Here is a 20,794-nt window from a genome sequence, read left to right as displayed (position 1 = left end):
CTGAGCTCAGAAAGGACAACAAGGGACAGGGCAGCAGTGGAAAGAACCTGGTTGCTGGAGTCAGATACAGCTGGTTTTAAGCTCAGCTCTTCCACTTATGAGGTCAGCTGCTTCACATTACGGGCCTCAGTGTCCACATCTGTAAAACAGGGCAACTGTCTTTGCAGAGTTGATGTGTGGATTAGAGAAACCTCATGGTTGTTATTATTCACGAGTGAAGGAGCAAGAGAGAGGAGTTGACGGACAGTGTAATGCAAGCAACTGACAGGGTTTCAAGGAAATGGTCAAATGTCGTAGAAAAGGGAGAGTGAAGATGAGATTAAGGGCTCTGTCAAGAACACTGGTGACCTTTAATGGCATCATCTAAGCGGCTGGAATAGAGCTGAGTTACAGGGACTTCAGGAAGGAGGATAGCAGCAGTGAAGAGATGAAAACAGCAGTTCTGGTCCACTGGGTAGAGGAATTTGGTAGCTAAAAGGAAGGGTCAAAGTCAAACCAAGGATTTTTAATTTGCCTTTGCTCCTTAAAGCCACAAGTTTGTGCCTTAAATTTAAATGGAGAACAGATGCTGAGGGGTGAGGAGGAGACTGGAGGCACCCAAGAGCGAGGCCACATCCCTCGGCAGGCAGCAAGGGAGGAGCTCTGGGGAGCAGGGAGGACCAGCCAGGAGGCATTGGGATGGCCTGAGGCCCCCGGGAGAGGATATCAAGGGGGATCTGCTGAGAAAGGGTGAGGTGAGGCTGGGATGGGCCTGGGAGCTGGGGAGCAGGGGACACCCAGACTGCGGCCTCAAGACTACAGCAGACAGGAAGGTAGTCAGGCAGAGGCAAGGGTCATGGACGGCCGTGTCTGCGGATTTTCCCAGGGCAGCTCTCTGTAACTAAGGCACAGGAATGGAGGGAGGAGGAAGCTACCAGGGTTTCAGCTGGACACAGTGAAAGGCTGAGATGCTCTTGGAAGGTAACCTTGACCCTCACAACCCCCGGGGCTTTTGTCTCCACTAGGAGCGCTGGAGTCTCTGGTCCTCTCCACGCCCTGGCATTAATAAACTCAGAAACAGGGATCCCTGGGGGCACTAGTGGTTAAGAATTGGTCTGCCAATGCAGGGGTAGTGGGTTCAATCCCTGGGCCAGGAAGATCCCACATGCCGCGGAGCAACTAAGCCCGTGTGCCACAACTACTGAGCCATGTGCTGCAACTACTGAAGCCCACGCGCCTAGAGCCCGTGCTCCGCAACAAGACAAGCCACCGCAATGAGAAGCCCGCCCATGCACCGCAACGAGGAGTAGCCCCTGCTCTTCGCAACTAGAGAAAGGCCATGCACAGCAACGAAGACCCAACACAGCCAAAAATAAAATAAACAAGAAAAAAAAAACCCTCAGGACCAGAATCTCTCACGGGGCCCGTTGTCCATAGCAGTGACCAAGTTCAATAATGCACTGGATTTCTTCCCTCATCTGTCTACCCTTCTGTTCTCTGGAATCATTTCCTAAAACAAATCATCTGCACACGAGCCCTTACCTCAGGTTCTGCTCTCTGGGAACCCAGGCTAAGATAGACAGGATAGGGTTTAGTACCCCTGAATTAACATTTGGTTGTGAAGATACCTGAGTAAAAATACATTGTTTTTTCACATGTGCCACCTTTTACTTTTTAAAAGATCTGTTTATTCCACAATAGCCCTGGAAAGCAAGCAGGGCAGGGGTTAGAATTCCTTTAGGATAGAGAAACTGAAGCGCAGAGGAAAACAGAATACTTTGCACGTCTCTAGTTTCTAAATAGGGTGAAAAAAATCAATTATTTAAATAAGACAAAGTGAAAAAAATCACATTGAGTTTGTTTCAACGTTATGCAAAAACAAGGTAATTAGGTTAGAGTTCATAGTTTGAAGGCCTAACCTATCAGCTTTACATGTTGCTTCTACCATTAGGATGCTAAGTTTCATAAAGTGATCAAAGGTTTGTTGTTTTTGTTATTGGAGTATAGTTGATTTACAATGCTGTTACTTTCTGCTGTACAACGAAGTCAATTGGTTATACATATATATATATATCTCCACTCTTTTTTTATCTTTCTTTCCCATTTAGGCAGTTACAGACTACTGAGTACAGTTTCTGTGCTATACAGTAGGTACTTATTAGTTATCTATTTTATATATAGTAGTGTATATGTGTCAATCCCAATCTCCAAAGGTTATTTTTAATGGTTTACATCTTATGAGAAAATTATGTTTTGGGGATCATTAAAAAGCAACTTTATTCCATGGTTTTTCATTCTGTTGCCCTCTAAGAAGCTACCTAAGCTCTTGTGAAATTACTCAAAACATGTCATTTGGGTAAGGACTGTCTGTGGATCACAGTTCTAATTTTTGACTTTGAAATTATACTTTTTTCTTTACCCCAAACGTGCATTTTATGCAACCAAGGACAACAAAAAACAAACATCACAACTATTGCCACTTAGAGATGATAATTTATTGTTTTACCATGATCCAGAAGAGAAACAACATAAAGAGAATACTTATTACAAATCCCCACAATTTCCTTCCCCAAGCTCACTACTCTAAAATTTGTCAGACACCACCCGCCTCCTAAAATGGACCATGGACTATAAACGCGTTATCAATTTTATTTTGCTGCCATTTCTCACGATTGAAACTTTAGTCCTCGATCAAGGTTTCAAAAGACTATTTTCAATGGAGGAGTTTCCTAGCTTTAAAAAAAAAACAAACCACCTTTCCGCTAAGATTTACTGAAAGAAGCCTTTTGAGAAATGTTAATGATTTTAAATGAACAAATTCAATTAAAAATTCATTTACTGAATATCTACCAAGCATCTGGACTCTTCAAAGACCAGTGAAATGAAAAGGCCAGGTTTTAACAGCAGTAACTTAATTCTGCAGTATACAAAGACAAGTGAGCTTCTTCTTTTGCTCTAATTTATTCTAAACTAAGAAACTAGGAACTGACAGGACAGGAAAGGTTTGTTTTTACCCAGTCTACAGATAAACAAGACAATGCCTGAGTTAGCTCTCTACATAGATTTAGGCTGTGTTGACCTGGGTGTAATAATCTCTATTTAACTAAAAGTTAATAAAAATACATATGTTCATTTTAAAATAATCGTTGATTTTGCTTGCATATCCCACCCCTTGCCCCTAAACTCATGTACTTTTAGAACAAGATTTTCCTGCGTCATCACAATCCGCTTCCCCCCGCCCCCCACATATTTGTTTTCACCTAAGGACCCCTGCAACCAGAAGCATCTGTAAATCTAATATGCTTTGTCCTCGCTCGCTCGCAGCGGCCGCAGACCTTACTTAATCGGTTAAGTGGCTGAAGTGGGGGTGGCGGGGCGAGGCAGGTGAGCACTGGCCCCCAACACACGCGCAGCAGTCTCTATCTCCCCCTCCGCCGCCGGGCTTCCTCACTGCTCTCCCGCAGTTGGGAGTCTGGCCCTACAACCCTCCTCCCCACGCGCCTTCCTAGTATCCCTGACCTTGTCAGGAGACTAAATGCTAGCGACTCGGGGCGATTGCAGCTGCCCAGTCCCTTCCTTGGAAAAAAGGAACTTGAAACCGCATCTGAAACTGGAATGAAACCCCAGTTTCAAGTAACCCTTTCAATCCCTCACAGAACTTACTCTTTGTATCTTAACACACTCAGCCTGCTTAATGAGTGCTTGCTGAAGGGAGAAAATTTCAAGACCAATTAACTTTGCTGATTACTGTGTAATTTGAGGTGAATCATGATTCTTTAGTAAATGGAGGTGAGAATCTCAACGATTAAAAGGAAAAAAAAACCTGTTAAAATAACAGCAGACCATTGTTCAGAAGTCAACCTAATGCCCACTCTTTACCTTCCACTGTTTTACGATGAGAAAAATATGAGGTTGTGGTATCCACTATTAAACAAACAGACAATATGAAATTAAATTCTCATGTTAAGACATTCTGTATTGAGATGTCCAAAATATTTCCCAAACTTTTGTTTGACCTGCAGAATTGGAGATGGCTTACCTCCCTATAACTTCAAGTTTGTTTTACAAAGCTCTGAAAAGTAAAACAGATAATTTCATTTTTAGATATAATAAAAAATTCATTTGAATAGTAAAATAACTACTTTTCAATGTACAGTAGTGTGTCCATTCTAAAAATGAAACCTAAATGTTAGGGAAACTTTTCAAATAATGCTTTTTATTATATTCTCCAGTAGTAGTTGAAATAAAAATCTACTCTAACTTCTACGAAAAGATCTATTTATACCACTTAATTTCCTTTTCTCTGATTCTATGTTTCACTTTGCAAGCTGCAGACCTTCATTTGGTTTCCCAACTGGGGAACCATAGCCCCCTCATCACTATTTCCGAGAAGTTGCACAGAGAGGGACCCACAAACACATGGCTCCTCTGGCAAGTGTTGCTGTCATGGTTTGACTACGTTTTAATACTGTTACCCCAATTCACACGATGACTGTTCCGTGAGGATGGTACGATGAACCTGGCTAGCCAGTTTTTGATGAGTATGTCAGGATGACTACACCCTGCAATAAAAGGTGATCAACTCTAGGATAAAAATCAGAAAAAAGTTCTTTCCCAGCTATGAATCTTCACAAGCCCTCTCTCCTAATAATCACAGGCCAGGGGAAGTGAGTGGGAGCAGGGAAGGTACACAGGAGACAGCCAAAGGGAATACTGCAAAATGCTTCTCAAGCCTTCCTGCAATGCCAGGAGCTGGATGCCTCTGTATTTGTTCTCCAGGCACGAGCCCATCTTGCTGTATTCCTAGCCCAAGTTTTGTAAGCACAGATTTAACACTCAGTGGGGGAAGCAGGACTACGATTTACAGCATCAGGTCAAGGTAAGTGGTCCCACTGGTCCGGCTAGTACACTTCCTCCTCTTGATTCATGGAGCAGACCTTCTTCCTCCCTGACAAGCTCAGAGAACCCATTCTCCTTGCTTGAAACGGTGATCTGGCAGCTAAGTGGTCAACTTCCTGGCTTTGAAGAGAACACTCCTGGGAAGTTGCAGATGTTTACAGAACAGTTCCATTTTAGTGCCCTATCACCTGTCTCTCCCAACGAATCTACTCATCTCCTAAGCTCTTGGCTTGATAAGCACCAAACTATGCAGGTTTTTTTTTTCTTCTCATTTTCCCCTTCCGCAGTTCTGTGAACTGACTTTTCGTCTATGACCACATCAACTTCACGACTCACTCCAAAACTTTGCTCTTTTGGAGTGATGTGTTCTGTCAAATAGATTAAAATAAAAATACATGATCTGTTTACAGGGAATATACAGAATAACAGGGGCTGGAGGTACAAAACACAGACACTCACATTATCATCATACAAAATATATAGAAGTACCAAACATTAACAATTTTTGTCAGAAGTTGTACATTTTGCTACTTCTTTAGCTTTTCCCCACACTTTTTTTTTCCTTCTGTGGATCCTCTGGAGTTAAGACTGCGCTTCCTCTGCAGTGTTTCTGAAATTCATTACATGATTGGAACACAATGATGGAATTCATTTTCTGTCCAAAGCAATGAGTGCTATACATGAAAGTTTTCCTCACATATAATATTAATAATGCTTATTTACAATGTGAGCATTCTGACGCTAAGGGCTGAGATGTGATTAAAGGCTTTGCCACATCTATCACATTCAAGAGGTTCCTTCCTGAAATAATTCTCTGATGCCAGGTAAGATGTGAGTTGTCTTACGGATCAAACCTGTCAACCTCTGAGTATTTAGCACAGTTTCACTTTTATGCCTTTAATAAAATACTAAGTGCCTTACATCTCAAGATGCCTCACACATCTGTAGTCTTAGGCTTTAGCCTTGCCTGCCAGGATGAAGTAGAAACAAATGCCCCACAAACTGAAGAATTTTACTTCTCTTCCTGGCAAGGTTAAGGTATATTTTTTTAAAAACCTCTCAAAAACTTCCACTGTGTCAACGAGCATGCTAACAGTTAAGAGTACTTAAACTGTTAACAGACGTCAGCCAGTAGAGAACCATGAAATGACTATCCTGAGCACTTACTTAGATGTTGTAAGCCTTTTGGACCATGACCCAATTACTCTGTGCTGAGCAGCCGATAAATGAATGCAATGCAAATGGTTTTAATCAACAGCGGTAGCCTGTTTTCTTCAGAACTTATCTTCAAAGAGCTGCTTCAAGGAGTCTGTCTGTTGAAGATCTGGAGCAACCCCCGTGGCCATCCCACAGTCAGTACGATGTCCCAGGAAAATGGGAATTAAATATGGGGGCACAGGTTATAGTTAACTTCCGTTTAAAAAAAATGGCTGAATTATGTCAACATGTAGTTGTGGCCTAAAAAGACCAATGTGGACCTGACCAACGTTCTTTCCCTCTTCATAACAGACGGTGCTTAGATCAGTGTTTGGAGTCGAGCACCTGCTTTTGGTTGCTTCCTGGCAGCAAGTCTTTGCTCAAAAGCAGCAGCAGTTTTCTACGTGACCACCACTATGTCTTACTCGTTGAAGAAAATTCCTAGAAGCATTTCTTCTACCTTCCTTTACTATAAAAAAGTTACTTAGGTTTGCTCTTCTGGAGTATCTCTCCTGTTTTTCTTAAATCAGATGGACAGAATACTCTGATCACCAGCTGACTTCCCTGAAGATCCCCCAGGCAACACCGATGCAGCTGCTTAGGAGCTACAGGGAAGCTGGAATTGGTCCAAGTTATAGAGAGAGGCCGGAAAATGAGTGCTGTTTGGCCCAGAGCTGAGGTCACAGCTGCCCCCACCTCCATGGCTCTCCACAACATGACACTGTCTCACAGGCTTGGGTTGTTGGTTAGCGAACCAGTGACCAATGAGTTTTAGTTCTTGACAGAAAACCTCAAACTCTAGGTGGGGGGAGTCCCTGTTACAGGGTTTGTCTTCAGGTGTGCTCTTAATCTGTTTCTAGGTTCCTGCAGGGCTGTCCACAATCATTTGCATGCTCTCACGAGCAGTCACCTCTGCCCAAGGCCCTGATGACTTTCTATGTGACTCACACTTCTTGGGTCTCTTGTGTGTGTATCTGAAAATGGTCTGGCATTAGCTTCTAGAAGCTAATGCATCTTCCTGCACAGATGATGGGAAAGATCAAAGTTTCATAATCTCACTTCAGTCTTTAGTGATGAAAGATAGAAAAGATACTGTGGGTATGACCACAATACAACCAACCACATCTCAGTACGTTGGTGAGTTTCTCAGAGCAACAGACACATTTAGTAACTGACAGCTATCGATGTCACGTGTTTTTTCGAAGTTTCTGGAAGGTGTGGGAAAAAAATGCTCTCTCCAATATTCCTTTTTCTGAAATGCAACAGAAATGACATCTTCTGAACTTTAGTTACAAATGATTCAGAAAGTGCCCTAATCGTTGCTCAACAGCTGACCAAAGAAATACTCGTTAGAATCTCTGCCATCTTTGCCTTAGTGTTCACATTTTTCTTCAAGATGAGGAAACAAAGTTGTTTCTGACACTGCATGGTATTTACTCTCTGATCTGTGTCTAGATAAGTCTATGCCAGCTGCTAACCGGTACCTTTCTTTTATATTTAGGACAAAAATAGCATGAGACCCTAGCGCTTTAGCCATGCCTCAGGCTCTAAAAGGTTTCCCATACAACCCGAGCCAGGCTACTGTATTTCAGGTACTTGTGACTCACAGGCCTTGTGAAGAATGTAAAAGTCCTGCTAGAAGTCAGGCTTAATGAGTGCTTCTTACGTGTTCGGCACTGCGTTCAGGGCTGTCGGGGATATAAATATATCCCTGACAAGAGAAGCATCTCTTTTGGGGAGTGATGAAAAGTTGCACACACAGAACGACGAAGGATTCAAATACAGTATACGATCAAGTGCTAACTTGTGGAGAAATGCATCTGGGAGTGCGATAGTGCCTTAGGGAATTCAGGGATTTCGCGAAGGGAGAGGTGTTTTGAACCACGGTTGCCATTTCAGTAGGATTTATCTCAGTCATGAGGATGGAACCGTCTACATCTGTGGCTGTCCTTTGGAACTGTAGACTGATGCACATACCCTCTCTCTTGGGAAGAGATAGAAATCTTTGGTTTGCTACTGATGAGTGCAGTCCTAGATTTCTACAGCTTTGGTAGGCTACCAGTGACCATATCTAGCTTACTGTGCACATAGAACTAGTTTGAGCAGCATGTCCTGATGTAGTTTTTGTTCAAACTGTCCTTCTTTTTTGAGAAATAAGGTTCAGCAAGATGTTGGCCAAGTAGGGTGTGTTTGCAGCAAGCAGGTTTTGAACCTCAGTGTCATTTTCACGGAGCCGATCTTGGTCTTTCAGTTATACACTGTGGTTGCGGAGAGTGCATGAGCGCCTTAAAGGTAACCTCATTACCGAAAAGCCTGACATGTTGTGTGTGTGCGCACACATGTGCGCACACGCGCTTCTATCCTGTGTGAATCATCCCTGTGACGAGGTTTCCCTGCAGGGCCTGTGGAAGAATTACACGCCCACAGACTAGGCAAAGGTAGAACACTGCTGATGTAACTGTAAGGATCCCTAAGTGCGATTTTTTTTTTAAACCTGTTGAGGCTGTTTTTTTTCCCTCCATGGGCACACATCTCTGAAATAATTTTAGAAATGAAAGGGGGAAACGGCTTATTGACAAATTCTCACTTTACACACAGCTTTTCAGGAACGCTCCAAATGCATCAAGGGAGGCGGGGCTGTACTCAGAGGCTCGCTCTCTGGTGTGAATTCTGTGGTGCAGAGTGAGGGTCGAGCTCCGGGTGAAGGCCTTGCCACACTTCGTGCACTTATAGGGCTTTTCTCGGGTGTGAATTCTCCGATGCAAAATAAGGTATGAGTTTCGGTTGAAAGCTTTCCCACACTCGCTACATTCATAGGGTTTTTCCCCTGTGTGGATTCTCTGATGCTTAGTGAGGTCTGAGCTCTGGCTGAAGGCCTTCCCACACTCGTTACATTCATAGGGTTTCTCCCCAGAGTGGATTCGCTGATGCAGAATGAGATTTGAACTGTGACTGAAGGCTTTGCCACACTCGTTACATTCATGAGGCTTCTCTCCTGTGTGGATTCGCTGATGCAGGACAAGGTTTGAGTTGAGACTGAAGGCTTTCCCACACTCACTACATTCATAGGGTTTTTCTCCAGTGTGGATTATTTTATGGCGAATAAGGCTTGAACTCCTTGTGAAGCATTTACCACATTCATCACATCTGTGGGACTTCGTTCCTGTCGGAACTTCTTCAGGGTTGTTGAAGTTTGAGCTCAGACTGAAGCTTCTTCCCAGTCCTTTACCCTTCTCCCTTGAACCTCTCTCTCCTGTGCCGGTTTTTTTTTCCTTGACTGTAGCTGGCCCCAGATCTCTCTTTTCTTTTCCAGTTTTCTCCTCAGGGTTTCTCTGCTGCCTTTCTATGACTCTGCCCTGCTGTTCACGTTTTTCTCCAAAATCTTTCTGGAATTTTCCTGTGGTCTCCCCCTGTGATGCTGAGTCTTCTGCAACTTCAGCCTTTGAGGTGGACTCCTCATTTTCACTCCTGTTTTCACAACCTGACACAATAAATAGAAAATACAAATAGCATCTTTTTCTTTTGAATATGTCAGTTACTCAAAAGACACTGTTTTCCAGGAAGCTTCTACCTGCCTGCAAAATGACCTCACAGTATGAACTGGAGACAAAATAGTAGAAAAACAAGGGAAAAAACACAGGGACAATAGAGAGTAGAGTTGGGAAATGAGAGGTTAGGAAAAGCATGGAAAGGACAATGGAGGGAGCGTGCACAGAGGCCAGGAATGAGCAGAGGGAACAGAACCAGGTGAGGAGGGAAGGAAGGAAGGGGGGAGGAGTTAAGGAATGTAAGAGGTCATGACTCATAGTTCTATAATTTGGTTACCTGATAATTAATTTGAAAGAATACACATTAAAAAAAATAATGTTCCAGTTCTAATTTAAATATTTATGAGTTAAAAATAAGAGAGAATGGACAGGTCTTTCCTAGAAAATGGTAACATTACTAGAAAGAAAGGAATATAGTTAATAAAGGAAAAGCAACATACTTTGCCAATTCTGAGATTTTTTTATTGACAAGGGGAGAGTTAATAGGCAAAACAAGCAGTGCTGCACCTGGCAGGTTACACAGACCTTCAGACAGAGGAACTAGTTTCTCTCCACCAGAGAGAGCAACACAGAGCTGACACTGCTCTAACAACAGGGATGAGGGTGGAGAAGCCCATGGGGCATTAGTAACTGTAATGGAAACCTTTACTGACAGATGACTGAGAATTGCTGAGAACAAAGAAACTGAAAACAATTCCGGAGACGGCCCACAAAAGACATAATATAAGGAAACAAGATTTTAGCAACCTGAATGTTAAAACACTGGAATATATTTTTATTGAGAACTGCTATATTCTGTGTGCCACCCTGTTTTAAACAGACACTAAAAAGTGTTCAGTACAAAAACACTATTTTATATATGTTTATATTTGTCTAGAAAAAAACCAAACTATCCCAAATCTATTCTTATTTATTTGGTCCTGAGAAACCTTTCCAAGTGGGTGTGCACTATCTCGACACAGCCACTGAAGGAGCTGAATATCTAACCCCTGACTGTAGTGATGAAATCGCCATAAGCACTGACCTGATCCTAAGGAAGAGGACATTGGTCCACTTCTTTTGAATCCCAAGCCTAGGTCCTTGATGACCTGGATAGTTCCCTGACTGTTCCCAATGTTCTAAGTTAGCAAGGAGTGAGTACTACCTGGCTCATAAACACAGATCAGTTTTTTTGGCTTAATTTTCACCTCATCCAAAGAGCAAATACTAAGGAATGACAAACCCCAGTTATCCCTATAGTTCAAAACAAAACTTGAGGTTTCTGTAGCAACATCCTTTCTTCATAGTTTCCCTTCATTCACCCTCTCACTGCCTTCCCCAGGCAGAGGCCTTAGGAAGTGGCCTTCCCTATGACAGGACTGATCTGAGAGCTTCCTGCAGTACTGTCTCCCAGGGGTTGAGTTCTAACAGAGACAAATAGGACTGTACGTCAACTGTGTCACCTTGTCTTATCTGGTTGATGCCTCTTAGAATTTCTCTGTTCTTACTACACACCCAGGAGCCACAGCTCTTCACAGAAGATCACCATTAGGTTTGGAATCTGGGAATCCTGACCATAAGGGAGGTACAGGCACAAGTTTGTGGAAATATACAAAGCTGTCATGGAGCAGCGCTCACAGGATGCAAGACCGAAAGCCCACGGAAGGATGCCTGGTAGCTTCAGGAACATGGTCCCAGGTTAGGATTAGACAGATGATCAGTTCTCCCTGGCCCTCTATGGTAGGAAATACAGACACTCTCCCCGACCCCTGACAAAAGCATCTAAATTGTAACCATAGGGAATGAAGCAGAATCCTCACTGGTAACAGAGTAGTTGAAGAGGTGGGGATTCAGAACACAAGAGTATTTCTGCTTTCAAACAGCAAAAACTACCTAGAGGTAAAAAACCCACTTGGAACCAGAAAGTCCCAGTACCAGGCTTTTGGGATTAAAGAAACACAAACTGTTCTCCTTCTCTATTCTGAAGAAAGGGGTTCAGTAGTCTCGAACATATCAGCGATATCAGAACTAACGGAAAAAGACGCAATACAATCTTATCAGACAATAATCCTGCATCCGTCTTACCCTGGGAAATCACGTTCCCATAATTCTCCTGCCTGGCGTCCCTACTGAGATTCCTCCGAGCCAGGTTCTGACATCCCCATTCCTCCAGGATGAGGGACACGGCCATGTCCTCGATCTTCACCATTGCCTGAAATAACACGAGATCCCCACACTCAGTTCCCCCAAAGCCCAGGGACAGTCCCACTGCCCGAACCTGGCATCAGGGATGGAGGTGACAAACCTACAGGATGCTAGAAAGAGAAGGTGGCCACGCCAGGCTCCGGTGGACAGGTGGGGAGTGGGGCTACTCTGTGGGCGGGGGTGTCAAGAGCCAACGTCCGGGTGAAGACTGCTGAAAGAGCCCTGGGAAGAGGCAGATGCGAGGGACTCAGGAGGGCAGAAGGGCCCACAGCTCACCTGGGAATCTGCCGAGAACAGTGCAGATGCCATCGCCTGGTCTCTGGGACCCCCCTCGTGATGAGGGGCAGGAACGTGGGTGGCAGGGAGAGCTGAGGGAGGAGAAAGGAGCTGTGAGTAAAGCCAGCTCTGCTCTGGGCCTCTCCTCAAAGAAGGGTCCAGGGGCACCCTCTTTCCTGCACCAGCATGTCCAATGTTCAATGTTTAACTACAGAACTCAGAACTACAGAAAATATAAGAAAGAGAAAGCATGACCAGTGTCTTCCCAAGACTTGTGTTCTTAAGCAGGAGTAACAAGGAGTCATAAAAGGGTCCTTAAAATCACCTGGTTCAATTCCTTTATTTTAAAGAAGGGGAAACCGAGGACCTGAGAGGGCAAACGATTTGCCTAATGTTATCCTGTTAAGAGGGCAGAGCCAGAATGAGAACCTGGATTCCTGTTCTCAGCCACAGAAATGGGTAACACTCAGCCCACGTGTAAGTCTGGCTCATAATTTAATTTTCTCCAGTCCAAGGAACAGTGTATCAGAACTTCAGAATCCCATTCAGTTGTGAAAAATGCAACAGTTTTAAAAGTCGTTAGCAGTAATATCTTGAAACACAGAGAAAGAAGAGGCTCTTCTTACTTCTGGGTAAGTTTCTGCCATTTTTTGTCCCTCTACTTTTCTCCCTCACTTAGCCACAGTTTTTGGATAAAATGTACATGTGGTTCGAGCATCGATGAGACATTTACAAGTATTTAAAGGTATGGGTTGACAGTCATCTAATAAAAGATACCTACAATATAAGATCACACTAACTGTGATATATAAGAAAAACTGGAAAAATTTTAAATGACAAAATTAAAATCCTTCCTGGCCAAGTAATGTTAGATTTGGAAATGTTACTGCTAAACAGATGATGTTACTGCACTGCAAAGGTATTAGAAAAATGAATTTGAAATGTAATTACTAAACCCTGTAATTATTTCAGAACATACAGCAATAATATAAGCTAAAGCAAAATGTAGAAAAAGATGAAGGACCTAGCACTTTAACCCTCTGAGAGTTAGGGAACACTGGAAGATGAACAGCAGGAAGAGGATACTGAGAATAGGTATATATGCCCTCAACTCCCTCAAGAACTATTTACTAAGTAACAACTACATGTTCCAGGGTCTCTAAAGCTGTTACTCTGGTAACCTGAAGCCCTAATCTGGCCCTTAAAGCCCCAAAGATGCTCTTCGATTTCCTGATCTCACCCCGTGGAGTGTGGAAAGACCTCACAAACTCTATGGGGACCTAATGGGACTAGGTGGACAGGGTGGACTAACCATCACAGCGCACTGGTTGGTTCACGTGAATTTCTCCAGCTTATGAATGCTGGCTGTCCTGCAGAATGCACAGAACAGAATACTTCCTTAAGCTCTAATATTCCTACCCTAAACGTCCTCATAAATAAACACACCGGTTGAGGACTGTGCCCTTTATCAACTCTTGCTGAACAACTATACTTTTTAGCATGTTATTTTTTTTTCTTTTACTGATATTCTATATACCTACTTTGATTTTAAAATTGGATAAAAATATTGTTAATATTTCTCTCAAAGGAGAAAAAATGAAACTGATTTTTTTATATGACCCTGAAATGATTTTTTGCCTCATGTTCCTCAACCAAAAACAAAATAGTTTTTCCATCTTTCTCCCATTCTTTAGAATTTTTGAAAGTAACCTAGAAAAAGTGATGTTATATAGTATTTTATACATTTTAAATAAGATGAATTTTAAAATGATCCTTTTAAAGATAACTTATAACAGAATGCTGGATATATTTCATTTCTTCCCAGGACTTTCTTGTAAAAAAAAAAAAAATCAGCTAGACATCCAGAATGCTAACACTTCAATAAACAACATAATGCCCACCCAAGTTCATCATGCACATCTCACTTACCTCCTTTGTAACATTATTTAACTCCTGAAATTGGTCTGTAAGTTATATTTCCTCTGATATTTAGTAACAATGACAATAGAAACAAGCATGCTTCTCTAGTACAGGAATTTAGCAACAGGGAGAGGGCACTCCCATCCTGAATAGTTGGCTTCTTTCCCCCCATGTGAAACCTTGCCTCTCACCTCGTGGTTGTAAGAGGCGGGGTTTCCGAGATGAATGCTTGAAATGGGACTGTGGGGCCTCATGATGAAGGTCAAAGCTCGAGGACTCCTGCACTGGATCCAGAGGCACCATCCCCCTTGCGAGCATCTCAGGTCCATGAACTTGACCTGGGACCTGAGGACAAACAGGTTGGGCTTGTGGGTAAATCACTTTTTAAACAGGAATTTAAACAAACAAAAAGACAGTAAATATACCAGTGGCTGCAGGAAGGACAGGGCCAGAATACTTTTTGATGTGCAAGCAGAACAGGATCAAAGCACCATTAACACCAGCTTTAAATCAGTAACTTTCTCTCTGCTCCAGTCTCAAAGTCCATGTGCCGGTCACACATGACAGGTTTCCCCTCTTCTTACCTGCTGTCCTGATAAATCCAGCTCCAGATCTTCCAGAAGGGTCACAGCCTCCTCCCCACTATCAGGACGGTATTCCTGCAGCCAGACTTGGAGCTCTTTGGGCAGAATGGAAAGGAACTGCTCCAGCACCAGCAGCTCCAGGATCTGTTCCTTGGTGTTTATCTCTGGTCGTAGCCACTGGTGACAAAGTTCCTTCAGTCGACTCAGGGCCTCTCGAGGCCCAAAAGTGTTCTGGTAACAGAAGTGCCTGAACCGCTGGCGGAAGATCTCTGGGTCCGGAGGAGGAGACTCCTGCAGGCTGGCGTCCTGCCCCCACATGTGCTCTTCCTCATCTTCCTCTTCGACCTTTACTATCACGATGCCATCCTTCTCCTGCGCAGCCTGGGGGGATAGACCTGTGGCTTCCCTCGACTCAGCAGTCATCATTCAGGCTCAGGGACCTGACTAGATCCGAACAGGGTCTATGCTCTCCTTTCTGTCCTGGGAGATGTTTTCTGATATCTGTTTCTGTACTATTCCTGAAGGAGTAAAAAAAAAAGAAAAAAAGAAAAAAAGTTATTGGTACTTTCATGAAAAGTGATCTGTGCTAATACTTCATACAAGGTTACCCAGCAAGACATTAAAAATGCCTCTGAACAGTATTAAAAAAAAAAAAAAGCCTCCAGAGCCACACTGTTTTCACTGTCACTTTAGATATTGAGGTTTGCAAACAAACCTCCAACTGGTGAATTCCACCCTCAGGGTGTCTGCCTGAGTCCCCGCACCTTCCCTCCAGAAGAAGGGCAGGTTATGACCTCATGTGTTTACACGCTTAGCCTGGTGAGAGCTGACTGTTAGCGGTGTGCCAGGCACCAGCTTCAAGCAGCACACATGCATGTCTTCCCACTGTAACACGCCTGGAGCACCACCTTACAGATGACATGACTTCAGCTTGGATGACTTAAGTAATTTTCTCAGGAACAGAGTGCTACCTATCTATTGGGGTCAACACTCAAGCCAAGTTTGAAGGCCCAGACTTGCGAACTCACCATCTAGTTATTTCTACTATTTTTATGGGTGCCTTGGTCAGTACAAGATGATCCACTTTGGATACACAAAGAAAATATCAGAATGTCTATTTATATTTTAAAAGTGAGAGAAAACAAACTGTATTTAATGTACAAATGGACACTACCAAGCTCACTTGGTCTAAATGCTGAACTGTCCCATGTCACACAAGAGACAAGCACGGGGGGCAGGTGCAAAATGGGTCAAATGATACAAATTTCCAGTTATAAATAAGTCTTGCAGATGTAATGTACAGCATGGTGACTATAGTTAATAATAATACTGTATTTATTGCATATTTGAAAGTTGCTGAGAGTAGTTCTTAAAAATTCTCATCAAAAGAAAAAAAAATGTAACTATGGTGACAGATGTTAACTAGACGTATTGTGGTGATCACTTTGCAATATACACAAATATTGAGTTATTATGTTGTATACCTGAAACTAATATAATGTTATACATCAATTACATCTCAAAAAAAAAAAAAGAAAGGAAAGAAAGAGAGACAAGCAGCTTTCAAGATTCTCACAGAGAAACTACAATTAGGGCAAAGATTAAATGAGGCAAACACCACCAAGAAAACGCCACATACCGAGGGTAATTTTTAACTCACCCAGATGAAGAAGGTAAAAACCAAAGTAGATCTAAATCAAACAAGAAGTCAACAGATAAGTTGAGAAAGTAGCTGCCTTAAAAAAAAAAAAAAAGTGTGAGGAAAGAACTATTATGAGAACAGATGTGTGTTGTTACATAATTTTAACTGCCAAAAATGATACTCAGTATCGTGGAAAATCCTTCTCATCTACACATTTTAAAAACTTGGAAATATTTCCTCATTTGTTTAAAATTCTTCCAAATGAGGATTTTTAGCAGGTCTTAAGCCTGTTTGTTAAAATTACAAAACACCTTTTGATTAGTTTGTAAGAACAGGTGATTTAAGGGCATGGAAAAGGAAATGCACTAGCTGAATTTCAAAAGGAAAACTTAACATGGTTGGTGGGTAGGATTAATCCTGAGTTACTAAGCAGAGGCAACAATGTGTTGCTTCCATCTGAATTGACAAATCTTTGTGAAGCATCTTTTCCATCTCTAGCCATCAAAAGTAAGCATCAAATTCAAGTTTTAGAGACAGAGCATCCAACTGTTGTATCACAATGAGATGAGGCAAGAGTTTTCAACTAGGAAAGCATTTTCAATTACATGGCTCTCACTAAAAAATTATTAGTACCTTTGGCACAAAAAAAGATCATGTACATAAAGCACAAAATTATTTTAGAATAGCACAACTTAATGTATTTTTTTTTATTATACAAAACACTGGTATAATAGTACATGTATGTAATTTTTGTAAATAGTTTTTACTGATAGGAACGTGTGACCAGAAAAGTTTGGAGATGACTGTTCTCATCACAAATATGATTTTAATCTGAGATTTATCACAGGATTAGTTCTTCTTTCTTTGCTCCTTAATGAGAAACAGAAATTCTTATTAAAACAGCAGTCTATAATAACAATAAAGAATATTACATTCAAAAAGGCTTTCTACATAAATGTGGAAACAATGTGGGAATTAAGTCATTTCTCCAATGATTTTAAACTGGTAAAAGTCCTGTTGCAAACCATTCTAGCCCTTCCCATCCCTGCCTTCAGACTTGTTTGGTACCCCGCCCCCCACCCTTGCTGCAGGAAGTACACTTTGTTTTTCAACTCCAGAGCAGCTCTCCCTGTAAAGTCCTTAGGCTACAAGAATTCAATTTCCTAAGCATTTCTGCAGATCTACAGTATGCAAGGTGTCCTGCTAGACTGAGGGGAATAAAAAGAGAAGCACGATTCCTATTTTACATGAATAACTGCAGTACAAAGCAGATGTGCCAACAGTTCTAAGGAGGTTTCAACATGAGTGCTGAAGAAGCCCCCAGGAGTAACTGACAGCTAAGGCAGCTTCTAGGAAATGGCTCCCCTGCAGCTGGGGCAAGACCTGGCAGGAAGAGGAATCGAGTAGGGAGTCCAAGAAATCACTCCTTTGGCTAGCTTTCTCCCAACTGGAGGCTAAATTAATTCCTGTAAGGCTTAGTCTCTTTCATTTCATTCTGAAGAGTGAAAAGACTCTTTTCCAGCTATGCCTCCCAGAATTGTTTCCCACCACCCTAATCCAGGCTCCACTATCTCCTGCAGAGACTAGTGTCTTAGCCCCACACAGGTTCTCTAGCTTCCATTTCTCCCTGTTTCAATGCGAACAACATACCAAGGTCAATTTAGGATTGCCCAGGTATGCTTCTGGTCATTCCCTTCTTCCCCTCAGTTACTGTCAATGAGTCCTCGATATCTACGGATTTAGTGTTCAAACAACACAACCCACTCGACTTTTCCACTCCCATTACTTTCTCAGTAGTGATTCCCTATATTTCAGCCTATCTGGCCCATTCATGTCCCAAGCATAGGGTGTGACTTTGCATCTTTCTCTCTTCCTATCTTAGGCACGTCTACTTTCTTTGTATTATCATTGCTTTGAGTTGCAGTTCCTTCCTTACTTCCCAACTAAAATTTAAGTCCCTCAAGGACGAGGACTCCTGTTTACTTCTCTTCTAGAGAACTGGGGAGACTGTTAAACTGAATAGAAGAGATAAGAACTCAGGGACTGAGACATCCCTGGTGGCGCAGTGGTTAAGAATCCGTCTGCCCATGCAAGGGACACGGGTTTGAGCCCCAGTCTGGGACGATCCCACACGCCACAGAGCAGCTAAGCCCATGTGCCACAGCTACTGAGCCTGTGCTCTAGAGCCCACAAGCCACAACTATTGAGCCCATGCACTGCAGCTACTGAATCCCACTAGCCTAGCGCCAGTGGTCCGCAACAAGAGAAGCCACCGCAATAAGAAGCCTGTGCATTGCGATAAAGAGTAACCCCGCTCTCTGCAACTACAGAAAGCCCGTGCACAGCAACAAAGACCCAATGCAGCCAGTAAATAAAAAATAAATTAAAAAAAAAAAAACCAATGTTAACTAAGTGCTTTCTATATACTATGCATTTACAAAACACTCTTAGGAAGTAGGTACAATTGTCGTCTCACTTTATAAGGACAAAACTAAGGTTTACAGATGTTAAATAACACACCTAAGGTTACAGAGCAATTAAATGGTAGAGCCAGGATCTGAAATTAGGTCTGGGGACTCCTCAGTTCAAGCTCCAACCATCATGCCAAACTCACTCTGCCCCAGCATGTAGGCTAAGGAAGGGCTTCTGTGGACACGCACATTCTTTCGAAGAGGAAGGCCTATGAAGATGACCAGTGAGGAATGGGCCTCACCTGCCATCCACTGTTTTCACCAGAAAGCTGCGTGATGAAGGAGACATGGCAAGAGGTCCAAGTGGAGATCATCTAAATTCTAGCCAGGTGGGGCCTTCAAACAGGAACACTGAGCAGAGGTAATGCAGCAGCTAGCCTGGCATCAGAAACGTCATTTATGAAAATTCTGCTTTGTTTTAGGCACATTAAGGAGACTAACGGAAAGGAATCTTGATTTGTGCCCACACCTCCGACAGAGTTGTTGTTTCTTTTTAATAAATTTATTTATTTTATTGGCTGTGTTGGGTCTTTTTTGCTGTGCATGGACTTTCTTTTTAGTTGCGGTGAGTGGGGGCTACTCTGCTGTGGTGCGCGGGCTCCTCATTGCCGTGGCTTCTCTTGTTGCGGAGCACGGGCTCTAGGCGCGTGGGCTTCAGTAGTTGCAGCACATGGGCTCAATAGTTGTGGCTCACGGGTTCTAAAGCGCAGGCTCAATAGTTGTGGCGCACGGGCTTAGTTGCTCCGCGGCATGTGGGATCTTCCTGGAGCAGGGATCGAACCCGTTCCCTGCACTGGCAGGCAGATTCTCAACCACTGCGTCACCTAGGAAGCCCCTCGGCCAGAGTTTTGAAGAGGAAAATGCTTCTTGGGTCAATGGGACTCAACAGGAAGGGATTCCAAAGAGGAAGTGGGGCCCAAAGGGACAGAGATAAGGGCATGGGCACAGTCCCTCATCCCCCAATTGCAACAGGTGTTCCCCGCCCTCCAGTATTTCTCTGCTACTACTCTGGGCAGGAGAAAAGTCACAACAGCAGCAGAAGAGCTGGGTTTTATTTCACATTTCAGAGGATCTCAGCACACAATCTTTTCTCTCTAAAGTCCCGGCCCTAATGGTCTCCACCAAGCACTTGCTATGGAAGTTCTTAGAATGTTTCTTTGTATTTAATTTTTCATGCTGTCCTCTTCCACTGGACTATTGTTAACAGTATGCATCTTTAATATGACCTCTTTGCAAGCACTAGTTTCTAAAAATTAAATGACTGAATTTACAATGTTACTCTTTTTGGCCCATTCATACAGCATTCAATGTTGCCTGCAAATCACAGGCATGGAAGAGTTTCACTAAACTGCAGTCACCAGTTACCAGCTGATTTTAGGTTAATCTATGCACAGGTGTTTCTTCTCTGTACAATGGGGATAAAAAACAGTATTTGTCCCACAGAGTTGCTGTGAGGATTATATGAGTTAACATATATAAAGCACTTAAAACAGTATCTGGTGTATAGAAGGCACTAGAGAAGTGTTTTAAATTTTTTCAATAAACTTAAGAGATAGTAACTATACTTTCCAATTTTCAGCCCGTTTAAAAGATTAAGCTACGGGAGAAATCCTGTAATAGTGAAAACAGCACAGGTTGGGACACCTGAATTCTAGTCTCCCATGAATAAGAGTGAGACCCTGGGTGAGTTATTTAACCTCTCTTAGATCCACTAACCTTACCTGTCAAATGGGAGGAGCAGAAAACTACCTCTGGGATCCCTTTGAGCTGAAAATCATTCTGACACACTATCCGATTTAGATAGGATTACCCCCAGTAACTGGCTCTCACTGAAGGTAAATACGAAAGATTTTCTTACAAAAAAGGCTTGGATTACAAGCTCAGTTTATTGCAAAGGCTATTTTCTAAACAGGCCAGTATCTTTTCCAGGGCATAGTCTTGAAAGTTTAAACAAACTGCCCCCCTCCCATTTTTGAACAGCTCTAAAATGTTTTAAAACATGAAAAAGCTATCTTTAAAAGACAATAGCTACCCAAAGAATACTGATCCTCAGAATGAAAAGGTAAGACTTAACATAACACTCATCTATATTTA

At 42.6% G+C, this 20,794-nt stretch overlaps 1 protein-coding gene across 5 annotated transcripts in view; it reads right to left on the bottom strand.

Annotated features, from left to right (window-relative positions):
• Positions 1 to 2,450: 2,450 nt before the first annotated feature.
• ZKSCAN1 (zinc finger with KRAB and SCAN domains 1) overlaps positions 2,451 to 20,794 on the bottom strand; it is a 33,284-nt gene continuing 14,940 nt past the window's right edge. For 3 of the 5 annotated variants that reach the window (XM_057695636.1, XM_057695634.1, XM_057695633.1), the window contains 5 exons: positions 14,588 to 15,105; positions 14,195 to 14,348; positions 12,084 to 12,175; positions 11,688 to 11,814; positions 2,451 to 9,556 (listed from right to left, as the gene is read on the bottom strand). In XM_057695636.1, the coding sequence (XP_057551619.1) occupies positions 8,664 to 9,556; positions 11,688 to 11,814; positions 12,084 to 12,175; positions 14,195 to 14,348; positions 14,588 to 15,013 (1,692 nt within the window). In that variant the 5' untranslated portion in view covers positions 15,014 to 15,105 and the 3' untranslated portion in view covers positions 2,451 to 8,663. Of the gene's footprint in view, positions 9,557 to 11,687; positions 11,815 to 12,083; positions 12,176 to 14,194; positions 14,349 to 14,587; positions 15,106 to 16,247; positions 16,362 to 20,794 lie in introns of those variants that run through there. The other 2 variants (XM_057695635.1, XM_057695637.1) reach the window with 2 other exon arrangements.

The sequence above is a fragment of the Hippopotamus amphibius genome, chromosome 9 (assembly GCF_030028045.1).
Source record: "Hippopotamus amphibius kiboko isolate mHipAmp2 chromosome 9, mHipAmp2.hap2, whole genome shotgun sequence".
Classification (NCBI taxonomy): Eukaryota; Metazoa; Chordata; class Mammalia; order Artiodactyla; family Hippopotamidae; genus Hippopotamus; species Hippopotamus amphibius.
The sequence above is the reverse complement of the archived record's forward strand: the minus strand, read 5'-3'. Positions and strand labels throughout refer to the sequence as shown.